The sequence below is a fragment of the Quercus suber genome, unplaced genomic scaffold (assembly GCF_002906115.3).
Source record: "Quercus suber isolate HL8 unplaced genomic scaffold, Cork oak 2.0 scaffold_370, whole genome shotgun sequence".
Lineage (NCBI taxonomy): Eukaryota > Viridiplantae > Streptophyta > Magnoliopsida > Fagales > Fagaceae > Quercus > Quercus suber.
In genome coordinates this window covers 93,954-120,947 of record NW_027069822.1, presented here as the reverse complement: position 1 = coordinate 120,947, position 26,994 = coordinate 93,954, and the positions used below count along the sequence as shown (strand labels likewise).

The following is a 26,994-nucleotide window of genomic DNA, read 5'->3' as shown; positions in this document are numbered from 1 at the left end:
ATCTCAGCTCTCAAGCTGACGACCAAGTCAATCATCTCAGCTCTCAAGCTGACGGTTTAAAAGATTGGCCAAACCCCCAATCATCTCAGCTCTCAAGCTGACGATTTAAAAGAGACTGACCAAGTCAGTCATTTCAGCTCTCAAGCTGACGGTCTAAAAGACTAAATATTGTCAAGACCACAATCATTTCAAGCTGACGGTCTAAAGATGGCCAAAGTCCAAAGATGGACAAGAGGCTAAGTGACCGAATCCACAAATGGACGAGCAAAACAGCCGACGGTATAAAAATGACCAGATCCACGAAATCGGCAAGACAACCGAGATTAACTGACGGAATACACGGACCAATAAATAGGCTAACAGTCTAAAAAAGGGCCAAATCCGTCAGTCCGCAAACAGCCGACCGTAAGGCAGATAACCTCGTTACGAAATAGGATTTTGACAACTTTCTACAATCATTAAAGAAAAATGATCAAAAGCTGACGGGTTAATTAAAGTTGACCAACGGATTAATGAAACTAACGGTACGACTAAAATAAAAAGGCCCGCAGTCTTGGTTTCAAAACATACAAAAAAAAAACCAAGCAAAATAAGCTGCACACAGGTAATAGAAAACTGACGGCATTATAAACAAATCCAAGCCTAAAAAAGGGCATTTACAAAGCTGTCAAAATATTACACAACGGTGCCCAAAGGGGCACTTAATAAGATTGTCTCCTACATAGATAAAAAATAAATAAAATAAAATAAAAATGATGATAAACAAAAATAAAAACGTCACTTCAAGAAATTTTCTATTTGGCGGCAGGCTCCTCTTCGTCAAGCAGTACCATAGGGGGAGTGGCTGCAGCCGTCGGAGGGTTCGCAGCAGGTTGGGCCAACACAACCCCACTCTCTCCAGGAGGGGGGGAATCAACAGAGTCGTCAACACCAGGGGTGACGGCATCTGTCGCAGGCGTCATGGGCCGAGCGTCATCTATGTTGATACCAGATAGGTCCAAATCGGGAAAAGCTGACGCCACCTGTTTAAGACAGTCGTCGAATCCCGTGCCATAATAACTGCCACAGGAATCGATAAAGGCATCTGACGCCTTGAATTTCTCAACAGCATCAGCCCCTACCGTCTCCAACTGGTCGTAAAGAGCCGTCAGCTTTCCTTCTATTTCGAGCCGCTGACGCTTCGCCTCTTCCAACTCCGCCTTCACGTCTTTCAGTTCGACGTTAAGTGTGCGCACCGCCTCTTTATACTGAGCCTGTTGGTTTCGCATATTGGCGTTGTGCTTATTAACGCGAGTGACGACCCCCTCCTTGGCCACGCACCGTTCCTGCAGCGCCTTCACACGAACCAAAGCCTAAAAAATGATATAACCGTCAGCTAGTAAAAAGAAAAAGTTGGGCACGACAGTCAAAGAGAAAGAAGTAAAACTGACGGCTTACCCGAGAAAGGTCGAACAAGGCCGACGACCCCAGTTCTTCCGTCCCTAGCTGATCGCAAGGATCCATGTCCGTCGGCTTTATGAGTGCTTGGATGGCCTCGACGGCAAAGTCCTTGTGCATCAGCAGGCTCTGAGGTCCCTGCAGGACGGGACCAGAAGAGGTCATGACGCCCTTCCCAGCTCCATGACCCGACGTAGGGGGCGACTTCACGGGAGTGACGGCTGGTCTCTTCGGCGGGCGAATGACCACTCCGTCAGTCTTCCTCTTCTGGGAGCCCTTGGCGACGGTCCTGGGGGCAGACGTAGACGTCGCCTCACCCTTAGCTTTCTTCTCCTCCCGCTGACGGGCAGCAGCGGCCTTAATTCGCTCCTTAGCAACATCCATTTCTGCAACAGGCAAACAAAAGCAAACATAAGGGAAAGCCGACGACTAAAAGTTTAAAAGCTGACGGATAGGTAAAGACTCACGGTGACGAGCAAAATCTTCCAACCTACGAGCTTCGGGCGTTGGTTCGGGACCCCCACAGTATGTGTAAAGAGTATCGAGGGTAATTAAGTCCCGGCACGATCGCTCTCCTATGGGTATCTCCAAAAGCCGACGGATGAAGTCTTCTTGCTCGTCAGTTATTGATGGACGAGCGAAAGCTGAAAAAAAAATTGGCTGCGTTAGTATCTTTTCAAAGTTAAAAAATATATATGGCAAACTGACGAGGATAAAAGGTGACGACTAAGACCTGACTCCTTAACAAACCCCCAAGTATTGTCAAAACAACCATGAGGAATTGTTTCCCATTCATCCTGACGGCACACCCAATCCGTCCCCTCTACGAAAAAGAACCTACTCTTCCAGGCTCTATTGGAATCTGGCATTTCAGACACCAGCCTTAAATCCTTCTCCCTGACGGCGAAGTGATACATCCCTCTTGATGAAGAAAGGTGCCGAGGTCTATAACAATAGAAGAATTCATCCAAAGTAAGCTGACGATGACCTCCGCTTAAACGACCCCACAACACCTCGGCACTTATAAAAATCCTCCAGGAGTTTGGGGCAATCTGACTAATTGAGATGCCAAGGTAATCAGCTAGCTGACGGTGCAAAGCCGTCAGGGGCAATCTCAACCCGGCAGCAAACATGGCGTCATACATGCCAACGTCTGCAGTTCTTCCCGTGTAACACTTCTCACCCTCCATAGGCAGACGGATGGGAATATGGTCTGGGATTTGAAAACGGGTACGTAGTTCATTAAAAATTTTAAGCGTCATCTTTGGAGAGAATTTATTCACAGCCCAGTCCTTGGGAAGGATGAAGGGACGGCTACCTTCAGGACCTACAGAATCCCCTTCACTAGACTCCTCGACGCCTTCATCCCCGTCACTGTTCCCCCCTAATTCAACTTCACTCCCCTCGCCTACTTCTTCCTCCTGGCCGCCGTTTCCTTGACTTTCCATTTCTTCGACGGCAACATGTGCTGACGTCTCCCTCTCTGACGACCAGGAGGAACTCTCAGACTCACTACTTGAGCCTGAACCAAACACCTCGTCGTAGCCCGCTCCTTCGCGGACCGACGACTGATCACTCGACATCTACCTACAAGTGACGGGTGTAAACTAAGCACCTAGGATGACGACCTCACTTTAAAAAAGAAAAGAAGAAATTGAAAGCATGCGAGAAAGGAAGGGAAACTTACAAGTTCTGGAGTGACGGTTGAAAAAGCGACGGCGGGAACGTTGGTAGAGCTGACGGAATGTGGGCGACGGATGTGCTCTCCAGGAATCAAGTGAATGAAATAGTGAAAATGAGGAGAGGGGACCACATATATATAAGCTAAACGCACGGAAGACGAAGCGACGCCCGCGTTCAGACACGGAGCCAATCCAAGCACGCCACCTGTCCTAGCATTTAATGCTAAAAGTGTCAGCAGTAATAATTCTTCTCTTGAATCAAAGTGGCAGGAAGTGACGAATACAAACTCCATAACCCGTCAGGTACAGCCGACGGAGATATGGAGTAGGGGGCAACTGATATGGAAGAATTATAGCAGGTACCATGAGCCTAACCCGTCAGCTTCTGCTCTGGCTGACGGGTTTGTTATGACGAATGCTGTAGGCCAAGCGTGAAGGAATGCATGCTGACTAGATCAAGACAAAACCGACGGGCTGAAGTCCCCAAGTCTAACTGACGGTAATTTGGAGCCCCTAGGCTACTGAACGTAGCGAGAAGCTGACGCCAACCCAGCTGAAGGGGAAAGTGCAAGCTGACGGTTTTAAGGCCGACGGTTCTATGAAAACCATGACTTGGTCACCACGCATGGGTTTTAGGGAAATCGCTTGTATTCCACGCCCAGTATCAGAGTCCTATAAGGAAAGGATTCCGCAATCTACGCGCATAAGGATTCCTATAAGGAAAAGACTTCTACTCCAAGGAAGAAAGGTCTACCCTCTACTACTATAAAAACCCCAATACCCTCATAAGCCGAGGTACGCATAATAAACCCTTCTCTAGCACTCTAGAGTTGAAAGAAGTTCTAACTTGACCTTCGGAGGGTGTTTGGCCGGCACCACACCGGTGCTCTCTCTGAGGTCTTTTCCTTTTTGTTGTGCAGGTGTTGTTTTGAGCGTACAAGCGTCGTGCAACTCACTGGTGAGATTTTCGGCTTCATCATGAGTCAGCACATACAGAATATAAGTAAGATTTATTATAAATTAGCTTGTTTATATCTTAACCATGTAATTAATTATATTACTTAAAAAGGCTTTTTTTTTTTGGATAAGTATATTACTTATAAAGTTGATTCTCTAATAATAATAATAATAATAATAATAATCATCATCATCATCATCATCATCATCATCATCACTTAGAAAGTTATATTAATATGTCTGTTTGATTTACTTATTTTTAGTAATTTATTTGCATAGTATTTATCAAATATATAATTTTTGGTAACTATTATGTTAAATGTGTTGTAAAAAGGCTAAGGCTATGTTTAGCACCAACTTTTTACTAGTTTTTTGCTAAAACTTATTTACTGTTTGTGGGCCCATGCAAGTCCCACAAAACCCCAAGCTTATTTTGGTTTGAGTTTAGCATTCCATGTTATATGTATTCCACCGCAAGGTTTTGTCTAAAAAGTTAGCTAAAATTGTCACGTTGTCATTTTCTCTCTCCCTTGTAGGAGTCTCTCTCTCTCTCTTCACTAGTAAGAGATTTCTCTCCTCTCCTTTTCTTGGTAGAGTCTTTTCCTCCCCTTTGTGGGGCGTCTCAACCCTAGTTTCACCATTTTACCTCACCATGGAACAAAAAGTTGTGAATAGTCTTCAACATCTCAGTCTCACTAAGGAAGAAGAAACGATAATACCAATCTTAGATCATAGCAGAGCAGATCTCCTAAAGGAATGTTCTCTTAGCCTTTTTGGAAGGCTACTCACGGACAGATAGCAAAACACAAGAGCCCTAAAAAGCATACTTAGGGCGGCTTGGAAAATGGGTTCAGATCTAAGAATTATTGAAGTGGAAAACAACACTTTTCAATTCAAGTTTGGCTCTCATTATCAGATGGAATGGGTTGAAAATTGTCGGCCTTGGAATTTTGAAAAAAATCTGCTACTTCTTTCTAGATGGAAAAAGGGCCTCACATCTGCAAACATAATTTTTACCCACTCCCCGTTTTGGGTACAACTTTGGGGCTTACCTTTTGAGCTCATGACTGAAGTGGTTGGTCGAGACATAGGAAATAGCATGGGGCACTTCAATGAGATAGACAAGCAAGCTAACTAGTCTGACCAGGCGAAGTTTATGCGTATAAGGGTTGAACTTCCAATTGACAAGCCTTTTTGAATAGGAGGTAACGTTGTGGGCATGGAAGGAGATAAATATTGGGTCCACTTCAAATATGAAAGGCTCCCAACGTTTTGCTTCCTTTGTGGTAAGATGGGTCATGATATGAAGCACTGTAATGTTTGCTTGGATAGACAGAATGTTATGCCCCAATATGGAGAATGACTAAGGGTGAACGACTTTTCTAAAGGAGGAAACAATGGATCAAAGAGCTTTTCTTTCAACAGCCACAGTACCGGTAGTGATAATCAAGGCATTGAAAAAGGCAAAACTCTTGAGAATGAGTTCCAAACTACTCCGGCATTGCATGGCAGAGAAAGCACCAACCATGGCAGTGTGCAAGATTCAAAAAATTCGAAATCTTCTAGGATGTCCGATCAGGTATGGGGATGTGACGTGTTAGGCATTTTAACGTGTTAGAGAGTAGAAAGTGGAATCAGATTAGACACTTTCGAGGTAGGAAAGCAGGTTCAGAGGCAAGAAGTGGTCTCACGTGATGGGGAGCCTACACCATCCCCAATGGAAGTCTCTAGAACGCAGGAAAGTGAGGGTGATGTGCTATCCAAAATGGGCCAAAGTGCACAAAAAGGTGTGAGTGATGTGTTATCCAAAATGGGCCAAAGTGCACATGAGACTAATGATCCTCCTAAGGTTACAAGCCCACACAAGCCTTTAAAACAGGCCCATGCTTATGAAGACAAGAATGTGCAACGGCCTAATCAAGGGATTACAAAAGCCCAAGTAGGAAGAAGTAGAATAAAAAAGCTTGCTAGAGAGATCGGTCTAACTCAAGGTAAGGATTCTGAAGCCAAAAATTTTATTATAGGAACTAAATGCCTGGGGTCCCAAATTTTCTCAGAGTGTGAAGAGAAGATAGCTAGAAAAAAGAAATGTGATGGTGTTATTGGAAATTCCAATGATGAATATATATCGGTGGTGGCTGCTGTGCAGCACTGCCGAGAGCCATGAATTCGCTAGGATGGAACTGTCGGGAGCTTGGAACCCCTGATCAGTTCGAGCGTTACATGATCTTGTGCGACAATGGATTCCTAAAATAGTTTTCTTATCGGAAACTAAGCTAAGAACTAAGCGTATGGAAGGGATTAGAGATAGGATTGGGTTTGTAAATGGGCTGTTTGTTTTGAGTCATGGTCGTAGTGGAGGTTTGGTGCTCCTTTGGATAAGGGAGACTGATCTGGAAATCAAAAATTTTGGCCGTCACCATATTGATGCGATTATAACAGAGGCAAACTCAAATTTTAAATGGAGAATCACAGGATTTTATGGCCACCTCCAGGCTCATTTGAGGCAATTCTCTTGGGACTTGCTGGCTTTTCTGAAAGACCAATACCAACTTCCACGGATTTGTTTTGGAGACTTTAACGAGATTTTATCCATGGAGGAAAACTCAGGTGGGTTGTTACGTCCCTAAAGCCAAATGGAGAAGTTCAAAAACGTGGTTAACTACTGTGGTTTTAAAGACTTAGGCTATGCTGGGCCGGACTTTACATGGTGTAACATGCAAGAAGGGCTGGTAGTATGTACCTAAGGCTTGACAGAGCGTTTGCTACAAGCAATTGGATTGACAAATTCGGGGAGGCCAGAGTCCACCACCTTGTTGATTCTACATCTGATCATTGTGCTCTAGTTTTATCCGACCTAAAGCTCCCAAACTACCATGTTCTCGTAGATTTCATTTTGAGTCCATGTCGACAAAGAGGGAGGAATGTAAGGAGGTTATTAAAGCAACTTGGTGCTCTGGAAGTGATTTGAGTACGCCGAACGGGATTGCCTCTGCTTTATCAACTTGTGCTGCTGATCTTAAGGCTTGGAGTTCAACTGCTTTTAGGCAAATCCCAAGGTAATTTAAGAAAAAAGGAAAAAGCTCAGTTCCTTGATTCAGCTTGATAAGGATGGGTCTTTGGTTGAAGAAAAAAATCAGGTAAGAAAGGAAATAGATGATCTCCTTGATAGTGAGGAAATTTTTTGGGGGCAACGTGCAAAAGCTCACTAGCTCCCTGAGGGAGATAAAAATTCCAAGTTTTTCCATGCAAGGGCTTCTAAAAGATGAAAGCAGAATACAATTCTAGGTATTTGGGATAAAAATGGAAACTGGTGTGGGGATCAGGACAGTATTGCCAGGGCTACTGTTTCCTATTTTAAAGAGATATACTCCACCTCCCACCCGAGTCAGTCAGAAACTGTTATTGCTCCCATCCCTTCCTTGGTATCTCCTGAAATGAATGCAGAACTTTCTCGAGCCTTCTCCAGAGAAGAAGTGGTTGTTGCCCTTAAGCAACTTCACCCCTCAAAATCTCTTAGCCCTAATGGTATGTCCGCTCTCTTTTTCCAAAAATACTAGAGTATAGTTGGTGCTAATGTCACAAATATGGTTTTAAATGTTCTTAATTCTGGCATGCCTTTATCTGATATTAATAAAACCAATATTGCTCTTGTGCCAAAAACAAATAATCCCCAAAGAATGACTGACTTCAGGCCAATAAGCCTATGTAATGTGGTATATAAGCTTGTCTCAAAAACTCTAGGTAACCGTCTTAAAGCTATTTTTCCTTATATTATTTCAGAAAATCAAAGTGCATTCACAGCCGATAGGCTTATCACTGATAATGTATTGGTGGCGTATGAGATCTTACATTTTTTGAAGCACAAGAAAGGGGGAAATGATAGTTTTATAGCTGCAAAGCTAGACATGAGTAAAGCTTTCAATAGAGTTGAATGGGCATTTATTGAAAAAGTCATGAGGAAGATGGGATTTAATGAGAATTGGATCATGCTAGTGATGAATTGTATTTCCTTTGTGTCTTACTCAATCATTATAAATGGTACAACGTATGGAAACATTATTCCTAGTAAGGGACTCAGACAAGGTGACCTGCTATCTCCGTATCTATTCCTACGGTGTGCAGAGGGCTTCTCTGCCCTTATCAATGATGCGGCAAGGAACAACCAGCTCAATGGAATTTCTATTTGTAGGGGGGCTCCAAAAGTCTCTCATCTCTTCTTCACAGACGATAGCCTCCTTTTTTGTAAGGCCAACGGTAATGAGTGTAACAAGCTGAAAGAAATCCTTCGTTTGTATAAGTCAGCTTCAGGGCAGAAAATCAACAGTGACAAATCCTCCATATTTTTCAGTCCAAATACCTCCCAGGAACTCAAAGATGAGATTCTAAGCATTCTTGGGCCAATGCAAGACTTGAGTCATACTAAGAACCTTGGCCTTCCCTCTATCATTGGTAGATCAAAGAAGGTTGTCTTTGCGGAGATCAAGGATAAAGTTTGCAAGAAGCTGGCTGGCTGGAAGGGTAAATTGCTTTCTTTGGGGGGAAAGGAAATTCTTATCAAGGCTGTGGCCCAAGCTGTTCCCACTTACACGATAAGCTGCTTCCACTTACACGATGAGCTGCTTTCTAAAAGGTCTCTGTGATGACCTTGAAAAAATGATGAGGAGTTTTTGGTGGGGGCAGAAGCATCAGGAGCCCAAAATGGCTTGGGTTGGATGGAAAACAATGTGCAAGCCGAAGTCACAAGGGGGCATGGGATTCAGAAACTTGCGGGCCTTTAATCTTGCTTTGCTTGCAAAAAAAGCTTGGAGAATCCTCTCAAATCTGAGTTGCCCACATCCTCAAGGCAAAGTATTTCCCATTTTGTGACATTCTCCATGCAAATCTAGGCAGCAGCCCCTCTTACACTTGGTGGAGTATTTTCAATAGCCTAGAGGTCTTACGTAGTGGAACAAGGTAGAGAGTTGGAAATGGGTGCCTAATCCACATTTGGGAAGACAAATGGCTCCCAACCCCCTTAACATACAAGGTCATTTCTCCCCCTCATCCCATTTTGGACTACCCAATGGTTTCCTCCCTCATTGATCTGGTGACTAGATGGTGGAAAGCTGAGACGGTCTATGCCCTTTTCTTTCCTTTTGAGGCTAATGTAATCTTACAAATTCCTCTATGTCACAATTTGCCGGAGGACAAACTCATCTAGATGGGAAACAAGAGGGGTGATTTTACAGTTTAGAGTGCCTATTCTATTGCAACTAAAATTCTAGACACAAAGGAAGAAGGGGAATGCTCTTTTGGTGACCTAAATGCTCAGATTTGGAAGAAAGTTTGGTCTTTGAAACTCCCAGCAAAGATTAAGATCTTCTCTTGGCGTGCTTGTTTAAATGGCCTTCCTGTGCTATCCAATATGGCTACAAAAGGTATTCAAACGTCTTGCATCTGCCCAATTTGTGATGAGGAGCCCGAAAGCCTTACCCATGCTTTAATCACCTGCAACTTAGCTCTCTTGGTATGGTCACTTTGGCAAGATTGTCCAATTGAGAAGCTGCTGAATGTGAAAGATTTCAATGATCTTGTGCTCCATTTTTGCTCTCCTTTGCTAGACAAGCACCTGGATTTTTTCTTTGCCATTGCCTGGTTGATTTGGCACAACAGGAATAAGATCATTCATGATGAAAGTGGTTTGCTCCCTATTCTAATCTAGGATTTTGCTAAGAATATCGTCGAGGAGTTCAACGAGGCTTCAACGTGGGATTTTACCCCTTTACAGTCTCATCTTCATGGCTGGGTTCCTCCTCCGTCGGGCTTTGCTAAAGTTAACGTGGATAGTGCTTGTTCCATTGATGGCTGCGGCATCTCGGGTGTTGGAGTGATCGTCCAGGATGAAATAGGTGGGGGTGATTGCTGCTCTTTGTAAGGCTCTGCCTTCGCATTTCCCCGCTGAGTGGACCGAATTTCTTGCACTGGAACAGGGAGTTCTTTTGGCTCAAGAGCTGAACCTTACTCATGTTATATTTGAATCTGATGCTTCCTTAGTCATCTTAGCTATCTCTCAAGGGAAGAATGGTGGCTCAATGGGTCACTTTGTTCAAAGCATTCGGTCTGCAAGATCTTATTTCTCCTTCTACTTATTCCAACACGTGAAAAAGGATTACAACAGGGCTACTCATGAGCTAGCCCAAGTTGCCCAATGTAATCAAGTTTCTAATCTTTGGAAGGGTGTTATCCCTCCCTTTTTAGTTGATTTGTTTCAGTCAGGCCTAGGATAAATCAGTTAGCTGTTGGCCTTTGTTGTACTCATTTTCTAAGTGAATGAAATATCAGTTTCCTTTCAAAAAAAAAAAAAAGTTAGCTACAATTAATTGTTTATGGGTTTAATCTTATGATTTTTGCTCAAAATACAAAGTCTGTTTTTGCTTATTGTGGGTCCCAGTGTCCCACTTTACTTTTTTGCTAAAGTACTTTCAATGAAAAAATCAATAAGCTTTTTTTTTTTTTTCTTTTTTTATCACTTTTAGCTTTTAGTTACAATACTTTTAGCAAAAATCTTTCAACATCAACTTATTTTATTTTACTTTTATAACTTTTAGTTACAGTACTTTCAGTAAAAAAATTTCAACAAAAAGCTAGATAAGTTGTTCTAAAACAGACACTAAAATCTCCTTAATTTCCAAAAAAAAAAAAAAAAAGGTATAAAATTTTGATTATTTTCAAAATAGTTGAAACAAAAGTAATTTTTCTATATCTGGCCATATACATAAACTTGGAGGAGGGGGGGGGGGGGGGTGAGTCATTGGACTGTATTAATTTTAACCAATTTTAAGAGATGTCTATCTTATTTATAAATTTATTGAAATAGTTTTAAATAGAAAACAATTCCAATAGGGCATGTTAAAATAGGTAACGTCTTGGCCAAAAGTCTCGTAGTTTTGAATCGTACCTTCTTATATTTCCTAAAAATACAATTAGGATTTAAACTTCCCTCCAAACTATTAAACTATACCCAAAAAAAAAAAAATTAAACATAAAATAGGTAACACCCCACAAATGTTAATGGGATGTCCCTACAAGTACCACAACTATAATGTAAGTCCCTTACTTAAACATTTTAATTTTTTTTACGGTATTATTTTTGTTTCCAAATTTCAAATATTTAAAGTGTGCCAATCAATTGTTTGTAGAAATCATTCCACTAACCCAATCTGTAGTTTTCTTGATTCTATATGCATGGACGGAGCTACATATGGACTTGGGGGCAATCCCCCACCCCTTTTTTTTTTTAAATACTAGTATATTAATAGGTACTAATTTTAGAAATTCTGTTAAATAAAATTACACTTTTTTCCCGTTAAAAATGCCATCAATGCTTTTAAAAATAATTGTGATAAACCAAGGGATGGGGAGGCGTATGACAACCAGTAAGAGGAATGGTTGAGGGCCGGTTATCGAAGGACAAAAGAGGTGAATAGGAACAAAAGTAACACTCAACCGGAGAGAGCGGGGGCAACTAGGCCAACTGATATTCCTAGGGCTATGCTGCATAATGTTCATCTGCCAACAATTGTCTCGAGTAATAGTTATTGAAATCCTGAAAATCTAAAAAGTGAGATGGAAATCACCACGTTTATCACAAGTGAAGGAGACATTACAAATGAAACAGTTACTTTTCCCATTTTATCTTATTTACAGCCCATGCATAAGGATAACATCAAGGAGATATGAGACACTCAAATTGAGGGCATAGTGGCAAATCCCGAATATCCTGGGGAGGGTTTGTTCAACATACCTATCTTTGAAGTAGAGACCATCTAGAACCCTAACCCAGTTGAAAATACACCTAAAGGCAACATGGAAGAGAGTTAATCGAAAGGGAAGTAATATTGGTAATGAAGGACCAAGTGGATCTAGAAAAGTGAGAAAAAAGGAATACAAAAGCAAGGATCTATTTGAGGTTGAAAGGGGAACAGAAGGAAGCAAGAGGAAGAAGACACAAGATGACAAGACTAACACGTTTTCAATGGCAGAGGCTACTATCCAACCCCGCCGAGAACAATGATTGTCCCCAGTTGGAACTGCAGGGGATTTGGGAACCAATGTGCAGTGAATGTTCTCTCTCACTTAGTGGGGGAGAAAGCTCCCGATGTTTTATTCCTCATGGAGACAAAATAAACCGTTGAAGAAATGAGACAGATACATAATGATTTACCCTTTGATTCTATGTTGGCTATCCTGTGTTTAGGAAGAAGCGGTGGCTTGGAAATGCTATGGAAAGAGGAGGTGGATTTACATATCTAAACATACACACAGAATCACATAGATGCCATTATTTTCACAAACTTGTTTTCTCCTTCATCGCAAATCACCAGGTTCTATAGGAAACCAAAAGAGTGTCTTAGACATGAATCTTGGGCTTTGCTTAAACATCTGAGCACATGAAGTTCAATGCCATGGTTGTGTATCGGTAATTATAATAAGATTCTAACCTCTGAGGAAAAAGATGGTAGGATACCAAAACCGATGCATCTCATGCAAGCATTTTGGAGTACGCTGCTACATTGTGGACTGGTTGATTTCGGGTATGTAGGGAATATTTTTACATAGGAGAATGGGTATGAAAGGGGAAGCTTTTGTGCTAGAAAGGCTTGATTGGGCCAGTGTGATGAAGGAGTGGCGAGAGCTATTTCCTCATAGTAGACTTTCCGATCTCACAGCATCTTACTCTAACCGTATGCCCATTCTTCTCAATACAAAGGTGAAGATTTACTAGGAGCTTTGAGAAGAAGTGGGTGTCACACTAGGATTTGAAAATATAATCTAGCAAGCATGGATAGGGGTAGTGACCACAGGTAGTCCCATGTTTATTCTATTTGAAAGAACTAAACATTGCCACATGGCTTTAGTGGGATGGAGTAGAGCTACTTTTGGTAACTCAAAGAATAAACTAAGGGAGAAGCACAAGCCATTACAAGGATTGACAAGCAACAACAGGGCTGAGAATATGCAAGAAGTTAGAAGGGTTAAAGAGGAGATAAATACCTTGTTATACCATGATAAATTGCATTGGTGTCAACGCTTCAAATTTATTTGGTTGAAGGCCGGTGACAAGAACACTGAATTCTTCCACCAAAGAGCTAGTCGGTGATGTCAAAAAAAACCATATATATGTAGTGTTTGTCGAGGGTGGCAATTGGTGCGAGACCAAGGAGGATATTGTGAAGGTGGATGAAGGTTATTTTCAGGAGTTGTTTAGTTCAAGCAAATTTGATCAATATAGAGGCAGTGTTGGATACAATTGATCAGATGGTTACGGCAGAAATGAACCAAACCCTTTTTCAACCGTACATAGCAGAGGAGATCAAAATAGCATTATTCCAGATGCAATTGTCTAAATCACCCGACCTAGATGGTATGTCTCCCTTTTTCTTTCAAAAATTCTGGCATGTTGTTGGCGTTGATGTTACAAATGTGGTATTGTATATCTTACATTCTGAACACTTCTTGAGAAAAATGAATTGTACACATATTGTTTTCATCCCAAAAAAGAATGAAACTTTGTATATGTCTGATTTTGTCCCTTTAGTTTAGAAAATGTCATCTTTAGAATTGTTTCCAAGATGATTGCAAATAGGCTGAAACTACTTTTGCCAAATTTGATCTCTGATGCCTAAAGTGCCTTTGTGCCAGATAGGCAAATCACTTACAATACTACTGTAGCTTTTGAAGTTTTACACGAGATGTGAAATAAGAGAACAGGGAAAAAATGGCAGTTGGCGATGAAGCTTGACATTAGTAAGGCTGGGTGGAGTGGGTTTTCATCAGAAAATTATGCTTAAACTGGGAATAGCTGAAAGGTGGGTTGATTTGGCTATGGAAATGGTCTGCATAGCAACTTACTCTGTCCTTATAAATGGGGAACCTAAAGGCTTTGTTCAACCACCTCGGGGAATAAAGTAAGGAGATCCGTTATCACCTTATTTATTCATTCTTTGTGCAAAGGGTTTATCAAGGATGTTAAGGAAAGCATCAAATAATTGACAACTACAAGGAGTTCTATCCTGTACAGGTGGGGTACACATCTCTCGCCTTCTATTTGCGGATGATAGCTTGTTATTTTGTGAAGCACCCATTGGAGAATGTCAACGCCTTTTGGCCATCCTAGGTCAGTATGAAGCAGCACCTAGTTAAGCCATAAATAGACAAAAGACTTCCTTGTTTTTTAGTAAAAATACAAGGGCAGAGGTAAAGCAGGATATAAAGGATTTGTTGGGAGCTAGAATTATGAATGACTATGAAAAATACCTTAGACTACCAATGACCAATGGAAAATCAAAAGTAAATACTCTTGGGGAGCTCCATGAATGGATTAACAATAAAGTTATGGGATGGAAGGAGAAATTCATTTCAAAAGATAGAAGAGAGATTTTGATCAAGATTGTTGCATAGGCTATTCCTACCTACTCTGAGTCTTTTTAAAATTCCAAAGGCAGTGGGAGACTATTAACTCTACTTTAGCTAAACATTGGTGGGGGAAAACAAAAGATGAAGAAAAGATGCATTGGATTTATTGGAAAAAGTTTTGTTCACCAAAGAAAAATGGTGGTATAGGATTTTGTGATATCTATGTTTTTAACTTAGCTATGCTAGCGAAGTAGGCATGGCAATTGATACACCACACACACTCTTTTCTATCATGTTTACAGAGCAAGGTATTTTTCATTCTTGGAAGTTGAACTTGGTTGCAATCCCTCGTATGTTTGGAGAAGTTTATTAGCTACTAGAGATGTAATTGTGGAGGGATCTAGATGGTAGACATATTTTGGCCACTTCACCCAGGTGGTTATCTCATAGACCAGAATTCATTGGTGTAGAATATCCAACTTTAAGGGTGTCTGACTTCATTGACACGGGTACACGGCAATGGGACTAAGAGAAAAAGTTTATGAACTTTCGCGCCAAGGACTAGGAGGGAAAGAAATAAAGTTTAAGGGTGTCTGACTTCATTCTAGCTATTCCACTTAATCAAAGCCATACTAGAGACATGCTGATATGGAAAGAAAATAGAAAACATGAGTTTACAGTAAAATTAGCATACCAGGATGGCTATTCGGTTACGACAGGAGGTGGAAGTGGAACATTTGAGGGCGCAAGAAGATGGTAAGAGGTAGAAAAGGATCTGGGCAATGAACGTGCCTCCAAAGGTTAGAACGTGCCTCGAAAGCTTGGTCCAATATTCTCCCTACATGGGATAACCTTCATCGAAGGAAAGTCCAGGTGGATCGTGTTTATGGGTTATGTTAGGGGTGTCAATGTTCGACCCAACCCTCGAACACGACAAGAACCCAACATGGATTTTTTCGAGTTAGGGTTAGGCCTTAATGGATTTGGGTCACGAACGGGTCGACCCGAAACCGACACGATAAGAAACGTGTCATAAGCGGGTCAATCCACATAACCTGCAATAGACACGTTTGACACGCCAATTTATTTGTATCAACCTGAAATATCCCACTTAACATAACCCGTTTAACTTGTATAACAAATAAATATTTATTTTATTTTACATTTGTTAAATACCTTTTATATCCAACATATATTTTAAATTTAAAAAGAAAAGTGAGTAATTACAAAAATTTATAAGAGATATAATTGGAAATTGAAACTTTACTGACTCTAGAACTACTAATACTTTTTTTTTTTTTTTGGCATAGAACTTACACAAATGAAATTGGATGAGCTTGTGGAAGATGTTATGAATTTGGACATCAACAAAGAATCTATAGATGATAATCGTGGTCATAGTCAGGATTAGTCTATTGTTTGCTCAAATTCTTTCAATATTGATACTTAGCATTTGGCGAGTTCCAAAAATATTATATTTTTGTTGAACTATGTTAGTTTATTTTTGTTAAACTTTGTTATTTTGAATTTGAGTTGAAGTGTATGCACTTCTTTTGAAGTGTAAAGAACTTATTTCTAGATGAATGTTATATTTTTGTTGAACTATATTATTTTGAATGTGGGTTGAAGACTTGAAGTGTATGCACTGCTTTTTGGGATGTAAAAAAGATTATTTCTAGATGAATGTTATATTTAATATTATGCAGGTTAAAATAGGTTGTGTTACATTCATGTCAACCCAACACGACTCGTTTATTAAGCGTGTCAAATGGGTTGGATCAGGTTAAACTGCCTTATTAACAGGTCGGGTTAGGGTTGAAGGATCATGGCACGATTATTAAATGGGTCAGATTAGGGTTGAGCCATTTAGTCGAATATCCCTATCTCGACACGATACAAACCCGACACGCTAACCCGAATTGACACCCCTAGGTTATGTCACCAACAACCAAAAATTATGGGAATGCCCTTTCGCTCGCAATGTATGGGCAATGGTGAGGGGAAGAGTGTAGAAATGCAGTAATGAAGCCCAAGAGTTTTTTTTCATTTGTTACGCGTGATGGTGGAGAAATTGAGCAAAAAGGAAATAGAGCAATGGGCAGTTCTGTCCCGGGCAATATGGAATGCTAGAAACAAATTCTACTTTGAGAATAATCAAACATAGCCAAAGGTGATTCTAGAAGGGGCCATCACAGTTCTAGAGGTATAACAACAAGTTTCGTCTACTCAAGATAACTATTAAGCATGCTTGCTCAGTGCTCACCAAAAAGTCATCTTCTGTTTTTATAATGTTTTTTTGAAGGGTTTTTTTTTTTTTTTGGTTTGGTATTGAAACATGCATAGTGAATCAGTGATGGCATTTCTAATTTTTTTTGTATATGTTTTTCCTTTACATCAATAAAGTTTTCTATCTTTAATCTCAAAAAAAAAAAAAAAAATGTCATAACCACAAACTTTTCTATAACATTTTTACAAATTATTACATAGCAAGTTCTTATTAGTTCATACACTTGCATCCATTTTTACTTACTAATAGCCACTCACAACATTAGCAATTTGTAAAAAATTTGTAGTTTTAGCATTTTTCACCTTTTAAAGGTCAGAAAAAAAAAATTAAATGTAAAACAAAATATGCAAGCCCAAAAAAATTAGTCCAACAACCAAAATTACCAATAATAAAGCTAAAAAACAAAAATTAGCCCAATCAACCTATTTTACCCAAAACAAAAAACCTGACCATTCAGCTACCCCCACTAACTCCTAGTCCTAGCTCCGTCTCTGAATGTGTTGCCTTTCGAACATCACTAGTGAAGCTTGAATTATATAATTGTGCATGTGTGTATTTTTTTTTTCCAGGTATACATATTCAATCGAGTGGTCTCAACAATGATATTCGTTTGAACATTCAACAACCTGTAGGAATCGAGAACCGAAGCAATGGTAATGTAATTATTGGATCAGGTATGTCACTATACAAAATTCTTTTTCTTAAGATTTGGGTTGTAAAATCCCTAAAATTTTCTCCAACTTTTATGATAAGAATTTATTTTTTCTATTTTAGGTAACTATTTCTTCAAAACATTCACATCAAAATCCTTATTTTATACTATATTTTATTTAAAAAATTACTAATTTAATATATATATTTTTATTTCCCCAACTTTCCATAAAACTTTTTTTATTTGTATGTAATTACAGTAAAACTGCCTATGGTTAGGCTCAATTTAATATTGGCTACTAGTAATTTGGACTTTGTTACTTTATTCACCTAAGTAACCTCCATTAGAAACAGAAAAGCACATAAAAAAAAAAATTAAGGGTAAAATATCATTTTTATCCCTAAACTATTACAAAAGTTCATTTTTAGTTCCTAAACTTTCAAAAGTTCATTTTTCATCCCCAAACTTTGGAAAAGGTTTTACTTTTCATCCTTCCATATTATGTCTTACGTGGCTTGATGGAGTGCTAAGTGCTAACATGGTATTTGACTTGGATTAAATTATTTTATTTAAAAAATAATGGACACATGGAAAAGAGTTATTGGCATAACAATTTTGAAAGGATGTAATTACACCTTAGTGAGACCAAAATCTCCAACTCTCAAGCACTCAAGTGTGAGTGCCCAAAATCCCTGAGCCTTGTGCAGAGAGGGGTTATAAATAGGTGAGTTTGGGTTGGGCACATAAAACCCATTTACCCATTATAACCCATTTAACCGATTAATTAATAGGTAAAACCCAACCCACATAATTACCCAATAATCAATGAATATATATAACAAAAATAACACCAAAACCTCTAAAATGGCCAAAAATATACCCCTAAATCTTAAGAATTACCAAAATGCCTCTAGAACCTAAAAATTACCAAAATACCCTTAGAACCTAAAATCGCCGAAATGATCCAAAACCTAAAAAATAACTAAAATACCCTTAGAAGCTAAATTTTTTTCAAAATGACCATAAAACATAAATATTGACAGAAATAGCTCGAAACCTAAAAAATTGCCAAAATATCCCTAAAACCTAAAAAGTGATCAGATCCTGGGACCTACAAAATACCCTTAGAACCTAAAAAAAAAAAAGACCAAAATACTTTGAAACCTAAAAATTTACGAAAACACCCTTAAAACATAAAAAATGACCAAAATAGTCAAAACACCCTTAGAACCTACAAAATTGTTTGAAATGACCTCGAAATCTTAAAATTGATAGAAATACCTTTAGAATTGAAATACCCTAAAACCTAAAAAATTACCAAAATACTCCCAAACCTTCAAAATGATCAAAATACCATTAGAACCTTAAAAAAATGGCCGAAATACCCTAAAACTTATAAAATTACCGAAATATCATAAGACCTCCAAAATTACCAAAATACCCTTAGAATCTAAAAAATGACCATGAAACTTAAAAAAATATGAACAATGTATCCCCGAAATCTCTAAAAAGACCAAAATACCCCTAAATAAAAAATTTACCAAAATACCCTTAAAACATAAAAAAAAATGGCCAAAAAACCTTAAAATCACAAAAAATAACTCGAAATCTCTAAAATGACCAAAATTACCTCGAAACCTTTAAAATAACCAAAATATGCCCCAACCTCTAAAACAACCGAATAACCCTTCAAACCTCAAAATGACTAAAAATACTCATGAAACTTCTAAAATAACCAAAATACCCTTAAATCTCTAAAATGACCAAAATAGCCTCAAAACCTTAAAACAACAAAAAATAAAAAAATAAAAAAAAAACCACTAAACCTCTAAACTGATCAAAATATACTAAAATCTCTCAAATGATCGAAGTACCCATGAAACCTTCAAAATGAACAAAATACTCCAAAATTTCTAAAATGACCAAAATAGCCTCGAAACCTCAAAACAACCAAAACACCCATTAAAGCTCTAAAATGACCAAAAATACCCATAAAACTTTCATTTTGTAGGTTTCAGGTGTATTTTTCTTATCTTAGAGGTTTATGAGTATTTCAGTCATTTTAGAGGTTTGAGCTATTTTGGCCATTTAGAGGTTTCGAGGTATTTTTGTTAATTTTAGAGGTTTTGAGTTATTTTTGGTCATTTTAGAGGTTTAGGAGTATTCTTTTCATTTTAAAGGTTTCGAGGGTATTTAGGCCCTTTAGATATTTTAGGGGTACTTTGGTCAGTTTAGAGGTTTAGGGGTAATTTGGTCATTTTAGAGGTTTTGGGGGTTTTTTTTGGTCATTTTAGAGGTTTTAGGGTATTTTTGGTCATTTTAGAGCTTTTAAGGGGTTTGGCCCTTTTTTAGGTTTTTGTGGTATTTTGGTTATTTTGGAAGTTTCAAGGGTATTTATGTCATTTTGGAAGTTCCAAGGTTCTTTTGGTTATTTTAGAGGTTTTAGGATATTTTTGGTCATTTCAGAGGTTCAGGGGCATTTTGATCGTTTAAGATATTTTGAGAATTTTTTTTTTGTCATTTTAGAGATTTCATGTGTATTTTGATCATTTTAAAGGTATTAAGGGCATTTTGGTCATTTTAGAGGCTTGGGGATATTTGGACATTTTTAGTGGTTTTAGAGGGAAAAAAAAAAAAAAAAAGTTGATGTTTTAGAGATTTTCGGGGTATTTTTGTCATTTTAGAGATTTTGGGAATTTTTTGTCATTTTTGAGATTTTGGGTGTATTTTTATCATTTTAGAGGTTTTGGGGGTATTTTGGTCATTTTAGAGGTTTTTTTTTTTGTCAATATAGAGATTCCGGGGGTATTTTGGTCATTTTAAAGGTTTTTGGGTATTTATAGTCATCTTAGAGATTTTAGGAATATTTAGGTCATTTTAAAGGTTTCGAGGTATTTTTTGTTATTTTGAGTGTATTTTAATTATTTTGGTGGTTCTTTAGAGTATTTTGTTTGTTTTAGTGGTTTTAGGGTATTTTGGAGTTTGGTGATTTGGGTAAATCATACTTGCGTCTAATTGGGTATCTAGTTAAAACCTAATTAATACTTATGCTAATTGGGTTTAATAGAGTTAATACCTATATAACTCAATTAATGATTGGGTGGGTTTATGCTGGTAAAATGAGTTTGAGTTGTTTTTGCCACCACTCCGCCGTGCGCCTGCCATGTGAAAATACTATACAACAAGTCAACTTACTATATTAAAATCTCTAAAATACACCATGTGGTTCCGCAATGCCTGATTGAAACACCAGGACTAAATCGGTTATCACCAACGATTGTCCCTTTCAATAACATAGCAACCCCAATAAAGCCATCCCATCAACCTATAGAAATGGTTATATACATTCCAAACAAGCTATAATGCAAGCTATAATGGTATATATACTTTATAAGTCACAGATTAGCACGTTTCAATTTCAACAGGAGCTTAACAACAGGGTTCTAACCTCTAATTTCATCTCGTTGATGCAAGCGAAGGGAGGGTGACTTTGACCGACTGCGGTTATCAGTTTGGACTTGCTGATTTTTGGTCGCCGCTTGGGCTCACTGATTGAAGCTATCACCAAGGGATGGGGTTTCACAAATGGGAACTGGGTGTACTGCTCTAACCAAAGCACGGGGAAGTGAGGGGTATTTTTGTCCTTTTAAAAATGGTTTCCACATGGGTGAATCATTGTTAACCACGTGTCCATTACTTTTTAAATAAAATAATTAAGTCCAAGTCATATACCTTGCACTTCGTCAAGTCATGTAAGACAAACTAATAGACATTGACGGAATGATGAAAAGTATAACATTTTGCAAAGTTTAAGGATGAAAAAAGAACTTTTGAAAGTTTATGAACTAAAAACGAACTTTTGTAATAGTTTAGGAACAAAAATGCAATTTTACCCTCCCAAAAAACCAAATGCATGAAAGAAAAAGAAGGAAAAAAAGAAAAAAGTAGAAGCAAATGGCAAGAAGTAATGACATATAGCAAGAAGTAAGAACACACCTAGAAGAAGAGAAAATAAAAAAATAAAATAAAAAACTACCAAGAACAACGCTCATGTGAATGCACATGGGCATTTTGGTCAACTCAAATTGAGCTTTTCTCCCCATTTTGGGAGAAATTTTTTTGGTGGGTCTGGGGAGAAAACACCTAGGCCCGACCACCTATTTTCCCTCCTCCCTTTTAACCAAACACCTACTTAAAATGTTATCTATCCACTTTTCTCTCCTAAATTTTCCATCATCTCTAAAATCATTCCAAGTAAACACACCCTTTTGGATATCCTAAATGAATCAATAGGGAAATCATGCCTATTCCACCATGTCAAAGAAACTTTGAGAGAGTTAGAGGCTAGAGAGAGAGAACTGGAGTTTGTCACATTTACCCACTAAAACAACCATGTCAATGCTCGACACTAACGATGCACCAAATTGTTTTTCGTCTTTGCTTCCATTATACTAATGATGTATCAATTCTAAACCAGTGTAACTCTATGTCTTAGGAATTTTCTTTTCCTTCATCGCCCATCGCCATTTACAATTTTCTTTGGAGTGAATGGAATTAAAAATTGTTTTAAGAAAAGCCAAGAGGAGGTTAATTGAGCAAGAGTTTAAGAATTAGAGTTTTATATAGAAAAGAAAAAGAAAAGAGTATACCTTGGAGACTAGGAGAAGAAACGATACTGGGCTTGAGAATAACGAGCAAAAAGAGTGAAATTTGGCTTGGAATGAGAACTACCACCACCACATCCACAATTGAGCTTCTTTCTTAAGAAATTATCAAATGATCACAACTAAGGACAATGCTAATGATTATTAGCTGAAATCGCCATCTCTTTCTCAAAAAAGTTTCTTTGATGGAGTCGTTTTAGAGGGAAAATGTGCCAATGTGGCAAAGTCCAGCTCCCACTTTCTCTCCTACGTGGGTTTGTTCCTGATTTTTACAAACCTCTAACTTTTTGATCTTCATTTATTTGTCTTAAAAAAAAAAAGTTTTTAATGGTAAATAAACGAGGTGAATTATGGAGGGCTAACAAAAGTAACTTTAGGCAAGTTTAGTGACGAAGTCCAAATCACAAGTAGGTATTATTAAAATAAGTCTAACCACGGTTGGTTTACTAATAATAATTACTTATTTTTTTGCTTTTCCCAAAGGGGTAGGAAGATAATGAATGATGGCTATTGTGTGTAAAAAGAGAGAAAAATAATTAAAAATATATATATCTTAATGAAATAAAGTATATGATAGAAATTAGATGATGTGGGTGTTTTGAAAAATAGTTAGTAGAAATAGTAAAAATAGGTTTTTATTCTAAAATAGAAGATAAGTTTTGCATAAGGTATTGTAAATGCTAACAAAATATTTATTTAGGTGATGTGTCAGGATGTCAATTTGAGATTTTTTGGAGTTCATTACCTAAATTGGTCTCTTATCCTAGTTTAGGGAGACCAATGTGATGCTAACATTAACAATCAAATTTTGTGAAATCCTTTTTTCCCCCTAGTTATGGGTGTGTCTGTATAAGATGTTGGAAAACTATGTTTTGAGTTTAAAATGAGCATTTGTAAAAAAAACTATAATAAGTTGTGGTTGTAGAATAGAATTTTGGGTTTTAAAAATACTCTTTTAATATCTCAAAACACCTCTAAATGGCCGTCAATGGGCTGGGTTGGGCTAGCCTAACCCATTTTTACTTGGTCCATGGGCACAATGGGTCAGTTTGGGCCTAGTGGGCTACCTATGGCCTTACATGAGCATCTTATTTTAATATTTTTTATAAGGAAAGAATCAATTTTTTTTATTATTATTATAAGGGAGTAATTAATCTGTTTTTTTAAAAGGAAATAATCAAAGAATTTAATGCTTAATTAAAAAAAATTTACAGCCAAATCTATTTAATTTTTTGTTTTGTTGTTGGAAACCTATTTAATTTTTTTTATTAAGGCTTTAAATGGTTTTTTTTTTTTTAACCTTTTAATAAAAAAAAATATCAGATGGTTTATTCAAAGTTGCTAGACTACTAGAATATATATATATATATATATATTTAGTAAACTAAGTTTAAAACTACCACTTTAAGTATCTTGTGGTTGGGGCAGTTTTCTTAAGAAATTCCACCACTTTATGAATTCTGAGTTATTGGGTTGGGCAACGTGTTGGGCCAACGGGTTGGGCTGCTGGGCTAGTCCATCGGGTGTCCATGGGTTTAAAAACTAGCCCATAACCTAACCCACTTGGCTAGTGGGCTACCCATGGGTCTCAATAACAAAAGGCAGTGCCGCCCATTAGCTTGGTGGGCAATTGGGCTATTGGGTCGAGTTGTGAGCCATGAGCTATTTTGTAACCCTCAAGCCCTATGATTACCACTCCAAGATTCCCTTTCGTCATAGAAACCTACAATGAAGCATTTCTTAACAATGTGAAATTATAGGATGGAAAATAATGAAATTTAATTTTAGTATTTTTGAAATTAGGTTTAAAATTTAGGGTTTTACATATATTATACTTACCTCGTCTATTCTTTTATACTAATAATTTTCAAATACACAATTGAGCAAAGTTTTTACATTGCAGGGCTATATTCGTGGAGCCAACTAGTTTCAAATCTCCGAACTCTCTTGGGTATTGTACTTTACAACTCAATTTATTATATTTCCTTAAGTTCAATAAGTTAGATTACATAATGAAACTCAGTCTCCCCACCTCCTACCACCATCGAAAACCCACAAATCTACCAATTACAACCCTCAAAAACCGCACCGACCACTGTTTTTTATTTTATTTTATCCACCACGTCACCATATATAGTAGATCCACTCACACCACTAACACCTCACAACAAATTTCCCCATAAAACCCACAAAATCTAAGCATTAAGGGAAGAAACAAACAAACAAACAAATTAAAAAAAAAAAAAACCCACAAACGTAGATCACAACCCAAATCAGAACACTAAGAAAGAAAGAAGAAGCTGAGAAAAGAAACCAACGTGAAGAAGAAAGAAATAAATAAAAGAGAAAAAGAAGAAAGGGAAGAGATTGAGAGAGGGTTAAGGAGAAAGAAACTAATAAAAGAGAAAAGATGAAAAAAAGAAAGAGAAGAGAAAGGAAGAAGTTGAAGACGAAAGAAAAATAAAAAATAAAAGTGAAGAAGCGTACAAACTAAAGAAATAAAGAGAGTAAAAATGAAAAGAAGAAAGAGAGTGTTGGACAGTGATTTTTGATGTGGACTTGACATTCAATTGGGTCCCACATATTTGCCAAAATTTACAAGAATACCACATAACTCATAATTCATAATTCAAAAACATAATTAAGTGAGGTTGAAAAATTTTTAGAATTGAGTAATGAAAATTGAGTCTCAAGTCATGAAAATAGCTAAACGGTCCCAAACACTCTTTCAGTGATTCAACTTTATTTCTACCTAAATCTAATTTTACATTTGAAAATTTCACATTACATTCCCTCTGATTGTTCTTTTAAATTTAAAGTTCCTCCCATTTTAAAATTTTTTATATTTCCACTTGCTTTTTCTAACGTAATGGCAATGAAGAATACACGGTTGATAGAATTTATAGGCGTTAGTCTTAAAGCTCACCTAAAAAATAATACTCTTAACTTATTAGGTAATTTTGTTATTTATTATAAGCACACATGCTTACTCACTTTTTTTACACTATTAAACAAAATCCATGGGATCGGAAACTGTTTTCATTCATGTCAAGTAAATGAAAGGAGACAAGTAAATGAGACTTTCAGATATTAATCTCAAGCCCACCTTAAATGGAGTATGCTAATCTTTAAGGTAGCTTACAGGGATGGACCCATTGGGGGGGGGGGGGGGGGGTGTGTGCAGCCTCTCAAATTAGTTTTTTTTTTTTTTTTTTTTATTTAGAGTTTATAATTGGCCTCCCTTAAATTTTTAAATTGGTCCAAATAGCCCAAAAAAAACTAATAGGAGTGACAATAATTTCTATAAAAAAAAATTCCCTTATAGGAGTGACAATAATTTCTATAACTTTTTAATTGATTTATAAATTATGGGAAAGTCAATTACAATATTTAAATTTTTTTCAAAAGATAAAATGCAAAATTCTTTTAAAACCAATATTGATGATGTAGCATTACCAACTCTTATTATTAATATCCCAATTTTTTAAAATCCTTAAACAAAGTTTTGAAAACTTCATTAGTGTGATTTTTAGTTGCATCCAAAAGTATGAGTTTATCATATTGGTGAGTTGGTCAATGTGATAAAATCAACATATTAATTCTAATTATTAAAAATTTGGAGATCCGAAGTCCCCTTCTTTTTTTATTCTTTTCCGAAAAGGTTTGAATATCATATTGTAACTTTGAACTTTTTTGTTTATATTTTTTCCTTCTTGACTTAAATATTTATGGTAATAAAGTGCAATTGTTTTGTCTACCATGATTTTTTTTTTTTTTTAATAAACCATGTCACTTGAAATTTTGTTGGTTCATGCTTTCGTCCTCCCTAGATTCAAATTCTGGTTCCGTCCCTGGTAGCTTAGATAATTACAACTTTACAAGAAAAGAGATTATAATTTTTTTTTTTTGGTTTAATAAATTTATGTTCATCTAGTTAAGATGTCAATGTTTTGATTATTAACCAAGGTATCGAGCATCTATATGAAATGAAGTTGGCCCATTGCCATTCCTGAACTCCTCAGTCACATGAATGGCCCGATATTGATTTCAAGTAAAAAACAAGGGAAACTGGTTGCGTTAATGATGCCATCCTCCGTGCAGTCAAGGAAGGGATTTTTGAGTTTGTAAAGTTGTGATTTACAACTATGTGTTTTGTTGGCTTTTATTCCGTGCCAAATTTGATTGTAATTACTATCAATTGTTTATACCCTGTATTTGTTGTGGGAATTGTTGTAAGGGGTGTGTGATAGAGAGTGTGTGAAGACTCAAGCAATTTGGAAGCTGATGGAATCTCGCGGGTATCTCGCACTAAGCTTCCCGCGAAGTGAAGCATGTGCCCTGCACATGCTGGAATGCGAAGAGTCATGACAGATGGAGACAGCTGTCTCTCGCGAGTATCTCGCGGGTAAGGCCTTCCCGCGAGACACCCGCGAGACATGCTGTTCTGCCAGCCTGTACTGACTGACTCACACATTTTGCACCTATCCTATATAAACCCCCATTACCCACAAATGTTAAAGAAGGCTTCAGAGAGAAAACCCTAGCCAAACACATTTGTAATTAGAGATTGTCATCCCCACCTTTCTCTATACACTTGCTTGTGGTATCTCCTCAACCCTTCCCTCTCCATTTCCACACCATTGAGAGGTTGATAGCCCAAACACTTACCACACCTTTTGAGAGTGTTGTGTGACGTTTTGGTGCTGCTGGGAAGCATTGGAAGAAGCCTGGAATGCAGATGCAACATGGAGCTTGTTGCGGGATCCGGAGAACTAAGACAAGACACGTTCGAGAAGCCTTGTTGGAGTAGGAGCTTGGAGGGCTTAGGTACATCGGGTAGATTAGGCTTGGAGGGTCTCTTGCTTACTCATGTATCCCAACTGATTGTCTAGTTGATCGATTTCCGCTTGGAGGGCG

The 26,994-nt window shown here is 37.8% G+C and overlaps 1 protein-coding gene across 1 annotated transcript; it reads right to left on the bottom strand.

Moving 5' to 3' along the window:
- Positions 1-605: 605 nt before the first annotated feature.
- Positions 606-1,670, bottom strand: LOC136061985 (uncharacterized). The gene is made up of 2 exons (XM_065760508.1): positions 1,438-1,670; positions 606-1,352 (listed from the first exon to the last, which is right to left on the bottom strand). The coding sequence occupies exons 1-2, from the start codon at positions 1,600-1,602 to the stop codon at positions 795-797; spliced, it is 723 nt and encodes a 240-aa protein (XP_065616580.1). The 5' UTR covers positions 1,603-1,670; the 3' UTR covers positions 606-794.
- Between the last annotated feature and the right edge of the window lie 25,324 nt (positions 1,671-26,994).